This window comes from Eulemur rufifrons, chromosome 1 (assembly GCF_041146395.1).
Source record: "Eulemur rufifrons isolate Redbay chromosome 1, OSU_ERuf_1, whole genome shotgun sequence".
Lineage (NCBI taxonomy): Eukaryota > Metazoa > Chordata > Mammalia > Primates > Lemuridae > Eulemur > Eulemur rufifrons.
In genome coordinates this window covers 60,549,591-60,564,034 of record NC_090983.1, presented here as the reverse complement: position 1 = coordinate 60,564,034, position 14,444 = coordinate 60,549,591, and the positions used below count along the sequence as shown (strand labels likewise).

The following is a 14,444-nucleotide window of genomic DNA, read 5'->3' as shown; positions in this document are numbered from 1 at the left end:
GCACTTCCTGTGGAATTTTTTTTGCCTGTAATTTGTATAAACACATTATATATGTATTAACTCTGCTTGCGATATTTTTCTCATTACTTGGCAACAATTAATATACTGTACTACAGATGGTCAGCCTGGTTGAAATACAAATGGAAAGGTGAGAAATATACTCTCGGGTGATACTTGATATAAAGAAGCTGTCCAGATGGCCCCAAATTTTCATTTGTTACTTTTTAAAGATTGCCGTAGACCTGAAGACATGAAATCCTCACTAAAAGGCATAAAGAAATCTTCATTAAAAACCGAGGGCATCTGTGGTGGGCACAGCTGTCTCCTGGATGCCCCCTAGGAGGAAGTGTGTGGGGCCCCGGCTATCAGCAGACAGCCTCCAGCTCTCAGTTCCTTCAGAGTTTGCCCAGCTGCAAAGAGCTGCTGAGCCCATGGGCTCATCCTTCCCCAGGTGTCCTCACCCAGTGACTGAGGGAGGCAGCAGTGTTAAAACCCGGGTAGTTCCTCCGAACAGGGAGAACTCTGATGGGTCACATATGCACCAGCCACCCAGTGGGGTTGGCCTAGGCTTTGTCAGCCTGCATGCAGTTCCACTTTCCCTCCCAGTCCTGCTTTCTCCCCTCTCTCCTATTACCACAAACTCCATCGCAGTGTCGGCTTCCAAAGAACCCCGTGAACAAGGGCTCCCCAAAATCTCTCTGAGGACCTCCCAGAGGAGTGAGAATGCCCCTTCTGTAGTCCTGATTCTTCTTGCAAGTTTCCAGCCTCCAAGTTCAGCTTCTGATTGTATATTCCTGATGGTACTTCAAATTCAACAGGTCCAAATCTGATGCATAACTGCCTTCTTAGGCTTTTGCCTTAGAACTGTGTGTGTGTGAGTTTTCTGCCTTATAAGGGCATTACTATTTTATTCCCAGAGCATCAAAAGTTGAGAGGTAACTTTGCCCACACGCCTTGCTCTGCACATCCAGTGTATTATCCATGCTTCTTCACATGGGGAGGTCTTTGCTCTTTTCTACAGGGATCTACTACACTCTAAACAAAGGATGCTACTGAAATTATAACGGAGAGCTTCTCTTTGCCCTTGGGATAGCTATTCTTTTTAATAGTTTTTGGTTTCCCTTGTCATTATTCCACAGATGTTAAATAAGTTTTTTTTTCTCCTAAAGGACACATCCACGAAATTGCAACCCACAATCACCTACTTGCTTTGGAGCAAAATATATTGGCTCAAATATTAAATAAAGGAGTAATGCTTTGGGGTCATGACAGCAAATGCTAAAGGCTCCACTTTTTCCTTCTTCAATTAGGATTAGTGTAGTGCAGTCATTAGAAAAAAACATTTATTTTGTCCTAGTTTAAGGTAAAATACATTCAATTTTCTTTTCTTACCTTTTATATTGCACTAAAGAGTAAAGAAAAGCAAGTCTTCATAAATGCCAAAATGATAATTTTATAATATAAATAGAGACTAAAACATGTGTAAATGTTATTATGTAGTGTAGAAGACAAAGAAAACATATATTTTCTAAAGCAGTCAACTCATCGAAAGATACTGATATTTAAAGTTGAAAGTTGCGTCGTCAGTTGAAAATGAGAATCTGAGGTATTTGTGAGGGAGAAATTGTCAGGAAAGCAGTAGAACATTTCCTGGCCATGGGTGCAGTCTTGAGGATTTATGATAGCCATGACGAATCCAAAAACCATCACCACAGCACCAATGGGAAGCATGACACAGGATATAATCTTATCTGAGTGTGTCCTCGGTTCTTCAGACAGTTTCAAATAACAAGCCGATGGAATGATAAAAATTAGGGGAGCTGCACAGAGCACACCCTGTGTGTTGAAAACAAGAAATAAGATAATGTTATCGGATGGAAGCATTCTTTGAACAGCTTTTTGAAACATTTACAAAATGTATTTTTCATTTTACATGTTAAACGTTGGATAAGGTCAGTTGAATCAAAGGAAAAGAAAAATAATTATAAGAAAGACTTGGGGCCGGGCGCGGTGGCTCACGCCTGTAATCCTAGCACTCTGGGAAGCCGAGGCGGGTGGATCGCTCGAGGTCAGGAGTTCAAGACCAGCCTGAACAAGAGTGAGACCCCGTCTTTACTAAAAATAGAAAGAAATTATATGGACAACTAAAATATATATATACAAAAAATTAGCCGGGCATGGTGGCGCATGCCTGTAGTCCTAGCTACTCGGGAGGCTGAGGCAGTAGGATCGCTTAAGCCCAGGAGTTTGAGGTTGCTGTGAGCTGGGCTGACGCCACGGCACTCACTCTAGCCTGGGCAACAGAGTGAGACTCTGTCTCAAAAAAAAAAAAAAAAAAAAAAGAAAGACTTGGAAATAGGTTTTTTTCCTTTTCCAATGGTATATTTATAAGTGAAAATAATAAAATAGTATAATAGTATATTGGACTTAAGAAAAGATGATCAGAAAATAATATAGAAAAATAAAGCAAATAGTAAGACTGACTTCTGGCTAACTCTTGAAATTTCCCATATTTTCAGTTACATCATATTTCCTTTACTCATTTAAAATTACTGTATATTTACTATGCCCTGCAAACTTGAGTGGCCTATTTGTCATTTAGGTACAATTGGGAACTTTTGGAAAATTGTGTGGGCACATACTGTCTTTCCCATTTCCTTGAGCTTGCATGGACGTAGTGCCTGTCTGTGTAAGGAACAAAACTATAACCCTAAGGGCACTGAACATGAAATAACACTTCTAAATCCTCTTTCAAACAAAACTAAACACATTAATTACCTAGAAAACTGACAGCAGAGATAAAGGATATAACTCATTCACCTTCCCCCACAGCTATGGATAAACTCTACCTAAGGGGGAATGTCAGATGGAAAATGAATGAGTACAAGAGTTGTCTGTTATGAAAATACCAAGAGTGATTGACTTCCAAGGAAGAGACTTACCTCTTTAATCTAATTCTCACTAGAAACATGGCAAATGATAAAACTGTTAAACTTTAATGCATTTTAGGTAATATATTATTCTAATTATGTTAAATGTCAATTATATTATATATTAAAAATATAACATATTAATAAAATACATTAAAATTTATGACAAATGTTATTCTCTTAAAACATAAAACATAAGATTTTTAAAAATAAATTGTATTGTGTATATTTGAGGTTTACCTGATGTCATACATATAGATAGTAAAATGGTTACTGTATTGAAGCAAATTAACATTTCTGTCATCTCACATAGTTACTTTTCTTGTAATGAGAGCAGCTAAAATCTACTTAACAAAAATCTCAAATACAATACAATTTTATTAATTATAGTCCTCATTTTGTACATTAGATTTCTAGACTCGTTCATCCTACATATCTACTACTTTGGATCCTTTGACCTGCATCTCTCCATTTCTTCCCTCTGCCCACCTCCTGTGGTAATCAGTTTTATTCTCTCTCTCTGTATATTTGACCTTTTAAAAAATATATTTCACATATAAGTGAGATTATGCAATATTTTTCTTTCTGTGTCAGGCTTATATCCTTAACATAATGTTCTCCAGGTCTATCCATGTTGTGGCAAATGGCAGAATCTCCTTTTTTAAGGCTGAATAATGATATATTATACACACACACACACACACACAAAACCCCACATTTTCTTTATCCATTCATCTAAAGATGAACCTTTGGTTTTTTCCATATCTTTACTACTGTGAATAATGCTGAAATGAACATCCAAATATCTTTATGAGGTGGTGATTTCACCTCCTTTGGGTATATATGCAGAATAGGAATTTCTGGGACATATAGTAGTTTGTTCGTTCGTTCGTTTGTTTTTTTTAAGGCAAGCATGAAAATGAGGTTTATTGAGAAGAAAAAGATAGGATTATAGGGCAAGAGCAAGACATGGGTTTGCAGAGCATCATACATACGCCAGAGATGACGACTGGATCCATTGTCACAGCAAAGGAAGAGCAAAAGGAAGGGCAAAAAGGGTAGTAGTTCTACTTTTAATTTCTTTAGGACTCTTCCTACTGTTTTCCTTAATGGCTGTACCAATCTACCTTCCCATCCTTGTCAACAACTGTTATCTCTTGTTCTTTTGATCACAGCCATCCTAAAGGATGTGAAGTGTTGTCTCCTAGTGATTTTAATTTTCCTGATGATTAATGATGTTGAAACACCTTTTCATATATTGTGGTGGCCATTTTCATGTCTTGTTGGGAGAAATGTCTATTCAAGTCCTTTGCAAATTTTTTAATTGAGTTATTTGTTTTTCTGCTATTGAGTTTAAGAGTTCTTTATAAATTTTGGATATTAATCCCTTATCAGTTAGATGGTTTGCAAATATTTTTCCCAGTCTGTAGGTTGCCTTTTCATTTTATTGATTGTTTCCTTTTCTCTGCAAAAGCTTTTTAGTTTGATATAGTCCCATTTATTTATTTTTGCTTTTGTAGTCTGAGCATTTGGTATGATATCCAAAAAATCATTGCCAGGGCTAATGTCAAGGAGCTTTTCCTCCTATGTTCTCTTCTAGGAGTTTTATAGTTTCCGGTCTTAAATTTAGATTTTTTATCCATTTTAAGTGATTTTTGTGTATGGTGTAAGATAAGGGTCCACTTTCATTCTTTTACATGTGGAAATCCAGTTTTCCCAGCACCATTTATTGAAGAGACTATCCTTTCCTCATTGTGTCTTCTTGGTACTCTTACCAAAAATTAGTTGATTGTGTATGTTTGAATTCATTTCTGAACTCTGTATTATGTTCCATTGGCCTATGTTTCTATTTTTATGCCAGTACCATACTGTTTTGATTACTATAGCTTTGTAATATAATTTTAAATCAGGAAGTGGTGATTCTTCCAACTTTGCTTTTCTTTCTCAGTATCACTTTGGCTATTTGGGTCTTTTGTAGTTCCACATGAATTTTAGGACTGTTTTTTTCTATTTCTGTGAAGAATGCCATTAGAATTTTGATGGGGAGTGGATTGAAACTGTATATTACTTTGGGTACTTTGGACATTTTGACAATATTTATTCTTCCAATCCATGTACACAGGATATCCTTCCATTTATTTATGTCTTCCATTTATTTGTGTCTTCTTCAATTTCTTTCATCAGTGTTTTATAGTTTTCGGTGTATAAATCTTTTCTCTCCTTGATTAAAATTATTTGTAAGTATTGTATTTTAATTTTCTTTGATGCTATCATAAATGGGATTGTTCTCTTGATTTCTTTTTCAGCTAGGTTGCTACTTATGTATAGAAATGCCACTGATTTTTGTATGTTGACTTTGTATCCTTTACTGAGTTAATTTATTAGTTTTAATACTTATTTTGCAGAATCTTTGGAGTTTTCTACATATAAGATCATGTCATCTGTAAATAGAGATAATTTTACTTCTTCCTTTCCAGTTTGGATGTCTTTTACTTCTTTTTCTTGTCTGGTTGCTTTTACTAGTACTTCCAGTACCACGTTGAATAGACATGGTGAGAGTGGATAACCCTGCCTTGTACTGGATCTTAGTGAAAAAACCTTTAGTTTTTCCCCATTGATTATGGTGTTAGTTGTGAGTTTTTCATAAATGGCCTTTGTCATGTTGAGAAATGTTCCCTCTATACTTAAACAGTTAGAATCTTTGTCAAGAAAGGATGCTGAACTTTGTCAAATGTTTTTTCTGCCTCAAGTGAGACACTCATGTGGTTTTTTATCTTCCTTTCTGTTAATGTGATATATTATAAATGTTATACTCTTAAATCATAAGATGCAAGTTTTTTAAACAGTCAATAACAAATGTGAAAAAATAACAAATGTGATATTGGTTTATAAATAAATGTAATTTTTCTACAAATATATTTTACTATATATTAAAATTTATGTAAATTTATAAGTATACATAAAAGAAGAAAGAATAGTATAATGAAACCCTATGCAACAATAACCTATGGTTTAAGCTTTTTGACATATTATTTTGGTATATTTTCCCCAGGGAAAATCACAGCAAAATAAATTTGAATTATGTAAAATAACAAACTATACTTTAAAAATACCTTTAAAATAACTATTTTTTAATATCACTAGTTAATAAAATTACTGTTTGTTTTACACTAAGCACCATTTACACACTGGAAATATTACAAATATGATTCTAGTAATATAACTATTTTCTATTTTTACAGAAACAAAAAGGTCCAGAGAAATAGAAGTTAAGGGTAACATGAAATCAGACTAGCCAGGCAGTATTTAAAAATTTGGGAAAGAATAGTAGGGACCACACTACATGGAAAATATTTCCACAGTAAGATATATAAGAATGAGAAAATAATAAGAGGTACCAAAAGTGCATTGTAATGTAACATATATGGACAATATACTTTTGCCATTTATTGCACCTGAATACAAATGCATATGTACAAAGGTACACAATAAATAAAAGATTAGTTGTCATGTGGCTGGAATTAAATGAATTATGGATTCCACAGACTCTATCATGATACTTGGAATTGACAATGCTTTTTAAGTTATGGAAAATACTGTAGAACTCATTCTGTATTTATAACAAAAAAGTATTACCCTTTGTTTTCTTTGAAATAAGAATTTATGTAGTCCACTTGCTCAAGGCTTCTTGGGCGTGGCTCCAGGTAAAAAGTAAAAAATTTAAAAAAATAAATAAAAGAAAAAGAAAAAAACAATTTATGAAAACAACAAAAGTAACTCAAACACAAATATATGTATACTTTGTGTGTGTGTGTGTGTGTGTGTGTGTGTGTGTTTAGTCTCATCTCTTTGTTAGGACAAACACATGAGGCCAACACATCTGGAACTACAGATAGTGAAGGTGTTATCAGGATGAAAACTGCCCCAGCTGAGGCTAAGAAGCTGTCATCAGTCAGCCTTTTGGTCCTCTTCCAAATCTAACTTGCTCAGCAGTGCAAAGCAATGGGTGTTCTGTTTATGTTATAATTCTTAAGAGTTGAGAAAGTAGCAATTAGAGGGAAAACTATATAGTTCATATTTGTACTAGAAGTCCAGTTGAGTATCTTGTTTAGATACCAGTTACTTTCTCGATATTTAAAAGCTCAGTTTTACTAGAGGTTGTTGCTAAAAGTCAAGATCATCAGGAAAATGATAGTGCAATTCTATCTGATATATTCCGTATAAATTAGTCCAGCTTATTTGATCTATTTAATGTAGACTTGCTTGAGGGTACACAACTGGCTTTGGAATAATTTTTGAAATTATTGAAAAATAATTTTTGAAATTGCTTGACAGGATGTAAAACCATAACTGCTTATTAAAAAGACAATAAAATATAGTCTCATTTATAAAGGCAGGAAAGCACTAATCATTGATAATAGCACTTTTGATGCCAGGGCATTTTGCAGTTTGTAGTAGAGAAAGAATAGAGCGTGTTGAAGATTTTTACTGGCAATACAGGTTGGAAAAGTGACTGAATTCTTCTACTTGAATAGAAAGCTCTTAAATGATGCAAGGAGGCTGAAAACTAAATAAGAGAATACTTACACATCTTTTAAATTTCCACTTTGTAATTAATTTGGAGCCATGAATTTCATTTTTATACTCTAAAGAGAAACTCTCTCAAGCTCAGGAGATCTTTGGCAGCTTGGATTGTGGCTAGCTCACCCTGATGGTTGTATTTCTCCATCTGGGCTTTTGCTGGTTGTTTGGCCTGCTTTCTTCCTTCCACTGTAAGCTGCACACAATGCTTGTTGGGCTGGTTATGCTAGCCACAGGTACCAGCTGCTTCATTTTTTTTTTTTTTTTCAAACACTGCTGCAAGTAGAAACCCATGGGGCCCAGTTAATGCAGATGCCTCTTTCTCTAACAGCAACATTATTGTCAAAGTGCCAAATTCTTACTACTAAAAATGGTACTTATTTTTGTTTTATTTGCTTCTAAAATGAATTCTTTAAAACTAAGGGTGCATCTGCTTTGGAAAAATATTTCATTATTGTCTACTGTCATGAAAACAACAAAATAAGAGGCAAGTTCTACATGTTTTTTTTTTTTTTATTGACTAACTAACATAAACCCAAATCATTTTAGCCTATCTTATTTAGTTATACCAAATGACAATATTTCCCTAACTTTGCAAGATCTGATTCTAATGCACATCTCATCTGTGAAGGTCATTGGTCTACTTAGTGATGATTCAGAAGCCACAATAAAAAAGAACTCCTAAAGTACTACAATTATTGTCTGAGATAAAAGCTATTAACTAAATTCCTAAAATACTGAAATTATTAACTAACATGAAAGTTATTAACTAAAAATTATTGAGACAAAAAAGTTTGAGTTCCATTTTATTTCATTTCTTGGTATTTATTTTAACCCATTGTGAAAGTTTATCTACGTGTATCATGGATTACTCTTAACCTTACTTACAGATAAACTCAATGCATAGATTTTTAGCTTAAAAAATGGATCAACCTGGGGAATGGTCACGCTTGAAGTTCTGACTGGGGGGGATGTGGGAGGAGATGGGTGCATACCTATGTGATGAGTGCGATGAGCACTGTCTGGGGAATGGGCACACTTGAAGCTCAGACTCGGGGGGATGGGGGGGCACGGGCAATATATGTAACCTGAACTTTTGTACCCCCATAATAAGCTGAAATAAAAAAAAATACTTTTCACATCCACCTTTTTATTTATTTTATCTGCATTCATAAATCGTAATGTAGAATAAAACTTTTACCAACAACAACAAAAAAAATGGATCGAGAAATGAGCATAATTATTTTACATAATTTAAACCCTTACGTTTAGGAAATCTCAGAGTAGTATAATGATTAAGAATGTGGGCTTTAGGGTCCAAATCCCTATGTTCAAACCTTGATTTTTCTACTCATAACTAGTATAACCTCAGACTATTTAATCACTCTGTGCCTCAGTTTCTTTATCTGTAAAGTTAGTATGTATAAAGGGAAATAATGCATGCCAAGTACTTGGCACAGGTTAAGTACTCAATACTCGTTAGGTCACATTATCACTATGAATTGGAACACAATATGCTTTAGTTACTTCTAATTTGTTACATAATCCACATGTGTTAGTTATTGACATAAATGATGCTTGATTTGGCTCTATTAAGCATGGTAAGTGTCCACATAAAAAGGAGCTGAGTAGAGGCCTCAATATGTTTTTGTGCATACCAGAAGACTTTTATTGATTAGGAAAACACGTATTTTCAGGTGGTCTGACAGAGAATGGAGACCTGAGATTTATTAATTCTTACAAAGTACTTTAAAAGTAGTGTAATTGTCTTGGGTTATTAGATCATAACAGACAACTTAGCACATTTCTTTAATTGTTTTTCCATGAATGTTTAAATTTAAGGATCTAGAATCATGTTTTAAATTTTTAAAATACTCTACCATAGACAGCTCAGAACTTGACTTTGTAATAGATGCTTACAAAGTATTCTTCTCTGATTGTAATACTAGAATTCTGTCCTAACCACAAAAAGTTTTCAGTGTAAGTATAATAGAAAATAGTTCATGTGATTGTATGCTTACAATTTTGTTTTCCATTGTCATGGAGATTAGCAATTAACTTTACAGAAAGTAATGGTTAAGTTTACAAAAAATGTATCATTCCTGAAAAATGAGCAGTATGTATGTGCTTGGTTAACTTAAAGGGAATAAAAAATTTGTTAGGCTATCAAGATGTAGTGAATCAGGCAGATGATGAACATTTTTTCTTTCATAACAAAATCCTACAATATTAAAAGCAAACAAACTTATGGACTCAAATGAGAAATTTCATAAAGCAAGAAAAAAACAGGGCCAGAAATCATTATGTTGATCATCTCCATAGCATAAGTGAAAAATTACTACTGTCAACACCAACACTTTTTGTAACACTTAATTTCCTGGCACTACATTAAAGAACATCTCTTATGTCCAGGAATGTTTATTGACAGAAAAAGGTCCTGAACTGTTATCCCGAGGGACAATCAACCAGGCAGTAATTGGAGCACTGTGTTCTTAGCTCTGTACTAGATATCGTCGAGATTGGGGAAGGTGGTTAAATACTCTTGTCTTCAAATAGCTTACAATTTGGTAGGTAAGGCAATCTTATGGACAGCTCAAACGGTACATGATATGAAATAATACACAAATCAATTTAGTGCATTCACTAGCAGTGATCCATTTACACAAATAAAGGTTAGTACATGAAATGATTTCAAATGGTCCTATTGGCCTTTGGTTTGTGCAAAATTTGGAAGAAGGTAAAAGTTACCTTTGACATTTGTTCACCTCTCCTATGAGCTTTCTTTCCATTGTGGTGGAATAGATAATTCCATAGTCCTCTGAGGTTTTGGAAAGCTAACTACTTCCCACTTTCCATTTACGAGAAAATTCCCAATAGTATGTCCCTGACTGAATCTCCTACTGCCTTTATCTGGAATGTCAAATCAAAATGGCATCTGGAGGAAATAGTGACTTGGGCACTGACAATAACACCTTGATGCCTGCCTCAATTCTCAACAAAATGAGTAAATGATGATTCAGAATCCCACCTGTAAAAGTCTGCCCTCCTTCTAGTGCATAATTAAGAAATGCTAAGTGGTGAGCGAGTCTGATTAGATATTCTGTAAGGACTGTATTGATAGAAGGGGAAACTTAAGGGGTAGATCCACTTCCATTCTCGTCTCACCAAATGGCACCATCATCCTAGTTCCACAGAACAGAACCACGGAGGTTTTTGTTTGTTTGTTTTTTGGTACTTTGACTACAAAGCCTAGATCTGAATCAAGGAGTCATTCTTTTTTTTTTTTTGAGACAGAGTCTCACTCTTGCCCGGGCTAGAGTGTCGTGGCATCAACTTAGCTCACAGCAACCTCAAACTCCTGGGCTCAAGCAATCCTACTGCCTCAGCCTCCCAAGTAGCTGGGACTATAGGCATGCGCCACCATGCTCAGCTAATTTTTTCTATATATTTTTAGTTGTCCAGCTAATTTCTTTCTGTTTTTAGTAGAGATGGGGTCTCTCTCTTGCTCAGGATGGTCTTGAACTCCTAACCTCGAGCAATCCTCCTGCCTCAGCCTCCCAGAGTGCTAGGATTACAGGAGTGAGCTACCGCGCCCAGCCAGGAGACATTCTTAATGTGTCCCTCTATTTCCTCATTTTCCCAATTGAATCTGTCACCAAATTGGATCAATCTTGTCTTAAAAATGTATTCTGGGAGCCCATTCACTTCCCTCTGTCTTATTTGTCACCTGTTTAGCAGTTGAACCTTTATGTTTATTTGTGAGAAAGCATAGATCCTTTCTGACTTCCTTCTATCATTAAATTCTATTGTGTGGTACATAGCAATTACTCAGTTAAATGTATGATCAATGCATAAATGAGTTAAAAGTTGCACTAGACCTTGAAGTCTTGTAGATTTGGACAGAAATGAAAGGAAAATAAACACAATAGGAAATAAAAAACAGATAAGCAAAGGATAGTATTAAAAATTGATATGGCTTATTCAGCAATGGAGTTTTTACTTACTTGTTTAAAAAAAGTGGAGGTTTTTAAGTAGGATGCTAATAAAATGAAAGAACTTTTTTGCTTCAATGTAATAGTTGAAGCAAAATAAGCCAGGATTAATTTTTAGATGTGATATGATGAGGACTTAGATTTAGGTGGCGGCAGTACAGGTTCCAAAATAAAGGTCTGGAGAGAGAAAAAAATATTTAAAGAAGAAGAAATTGGGCCCTAGTAAGTGGATGTGCAATATGGATATAACTCTATTTCTTCCATATTTTTCATGAATCTCAGTAGACATATTTTTACTCAGCAAAGAAAATTCCAGATTCACTTACTTTATAGTTATTTTTAGTAATATCTATGTATTATAGTAAATAAGATATGCAAAAGTGCTCTAAAGCAGGGTTTCTCAACCTCAGCACTATCGACATTTTGGATCAGATCATTCTTTGTTGTGGGGAGCCTGTCCTGTGCTGTGGGATGTTCAGCAGTATCCCTGGCCTCTATCCCCTGGGTGCCAGTAGCACACCTACCCAGTTGTGACAACCAAAAATGTCTGCAGACATTGTCAAATGCCTCTTGGGAAAGGAAGAGCAAAACTGCCCCCATTTGAGAACCACTGATTTAGAAATATATAGTCTTATAAAGTACACATATCATCATTACAAGTATTTACTCTTGTATTACAAGCACATTTTCATTCCACTTCAGAAAGTGACACTTGTGTTAAGAAAAAGACATCTTATGTTAAATATAAACATTATTTTTTAAAGCGAATTTTAGAATGGAGTAAATCTTTACATGTACTTACATTGAGTTCCAAAACTATTCCAAGGCAGTCAATCAGCAATGACACAAGCATGGCTATAGTAATGATAACCACCGTTATAACCACATGGAAAACTGATGAAAGATTTCCACCAAAAAACACATTGGCAATTACCTGCCAAATAAACAGATTATTTTGAAAGGGACTCAGGATTATTTGAGAATGTTTCATAAAAGCATTTAGGACTGTATAAAATACTACCAGTAAGGCAATTAATCAAATCTCAAGTCACTAGGAATGTTCTACTTTTTATCAATAACAGGTATTCTTTGTTGCACCATTAGTGAATTACATTACAGACTCATAGTATGGCATACCAGTGTTTGAATACATACATTTCTCAAGTATAAGAGACCTTGGAAATTTACCTTATTCTTTTTCCTTGAGTCCAACAAGGTTACTATTATTACAAAACAAAGTAGACACTGTTTAGATTATTTGAATGGCCTCTAAGGAAGTGTTTACCCCATTTCCTGTAATAATACTGAATGTGTAATATCCTTTACTAACAGGAAATTAATTCTTTATAAACTAAATCCTATTTGTTACAATTTAGGTCCACTTCATATTGCCTTTCCTCAAAAAAATGAAGAAGAGTTCATCATTATTTTCTATTAATACTCAGATCAAGAAATCAATCAACAGTTAACAACTTAATGTGTCCCATACTATGATATAGTTTACAAAGATAAAATGTCTAGGAGATGATTCTTATTCTCAGAATGAATAATTGGAGATATAAAACCAATCTAAAAAAACAAATAAGACATCAAAATTTATGACAGGACCAAAAAGATCAAAGAGGGTTTAGAACTAAAAGGAGCTTTAGGTATTCAGACCTTTCTCCTTTAGAGTAATCTCCTCCACGGCACTCCTGAAATGTGCTTGACCTACCTTGGTTTGAGGTGGGGCTTGACACATGAGTAGCACTTGGAGCAGAATTATAGGCTGAGGGAACAGTGTGCAAAAGAGCAAAGAGGTAAGAACACGAACGATACCTACGGAGGAGGAGGAGGAGGCAGTCTGAATAGGGTGGTGGCCCTGTGCAAGGGACAGTGAGACATGAGTTGGAAATGACAGCAGAGGGTCAGATGCTGGCAGATCATAAAGAAGGCAGCTCTCCAAGCTTTGCTGCCTAGGTATGAAACATTCCCCATAGATCAGATACTGCCATGACTCTGCTAATACATTAAAGGTTATACTAATAACTTTTACTGCTTACAATTTGTAATGTCTTTCCAAGTATCAGCTTATTTAAAATCCATTCTTATAGATGCCTCTATGATATAATTGTGAGAGTGAAAAATCACTTAATGAGGTAGGCAAGTGAGAGATGTTTATTAATAGTAGATAGCCTTTTTGGCACCCTTGTATATGGCTCGCTAATTTACCTATGAATAGAAATAGTTTCCATTACGTTCAGGTCAACTGTATATTTGTGTGTGTGTGTGTGTGTGTGTGTGTGTAGAAAGAAGACAAAGAGAAAGAAGTGATTGGGAAAGGCATATACAGCATTCTCTGACAAGTATTTGCTACTGTGGCAGAGATCTTGATTTTATTCTGTCTTCCTGTCACGGCAGCTAGAAAGGAAATTCAAGTTTCAAGTACTAAAGACAGAAGTTGTGCAGGTGAAGTGACTCAGACCGTCCACAGGCAGTTTACCAGAAACCACATGAGAATGTACCATTTGTTCTTGTTGATCTAAGACCAGATTTGAACCTAACGTACTGGGCAGAAACTATAATACCATTTCCTGCATCTAACAGTAGTTAGCACTGGCTCTTAAATGTTGAAAAAAATCTTCATAAAGTAACCTTAATTCAGTCTACTTCTCCCTTATAGTCAAGATAGAGAACTGGCCTGTGAATTGTACCTTTCTAAGTGAGAAGTGCTAATTGTGTGAAGGACATGCCCAGTGCTGAACATTTCCCTCTTCCATTTTCCTGAGCAGTTCCTCATCCCTGGCGCTGGCTGAAGGTAAGCACTGGCCTGCCTCAAGAAGCCTGCCAATTCCTTAGTGTATTTAAAGCTCTGTAGACATTTCACTTCACACATTACACCCATTCACATGGTGTGCTGTGTAAACAGCCTCTTCGAATAGATCCTAAGACTAAGCCCTTT

At 35.2% G+C, this 14,444-nt stretch overlaps 1 protein-coding gene across 3 annotated transcripts in view; it reads right to left on the bottom strand.

The window, feature by feature from the left end:
- Nucleotides 1-1,542: 1,542 nt before the first annotated feature.
- The window catches only part of SLC38A11 (solute carrier family 38 member 11), a 55,397-nt gene continuing 42,495 nt past the window's right edge, over nucleotides 1,543-14,444 (bottom strand). For all 3 annotated transcript variants that reach the window (XM_069471975.1, XM_069471964.1, XM_069471970.1), the window contains 2 exons: nucleotides 12,306-12,437; nucleotides 1,543-1,836 (listed from right to left, as the gene is read on the bottom strand). In XM_069471975.1, the coding sequence (XP_069328076.1) occupies nucleotides 1,543-1,836; nucleotides 12,306-12,437 (426 nt within the window). The remainder of the gene's footprint in view (nucleotides 1,837-12,305; nucleotides 12,438-14,444) is intronic.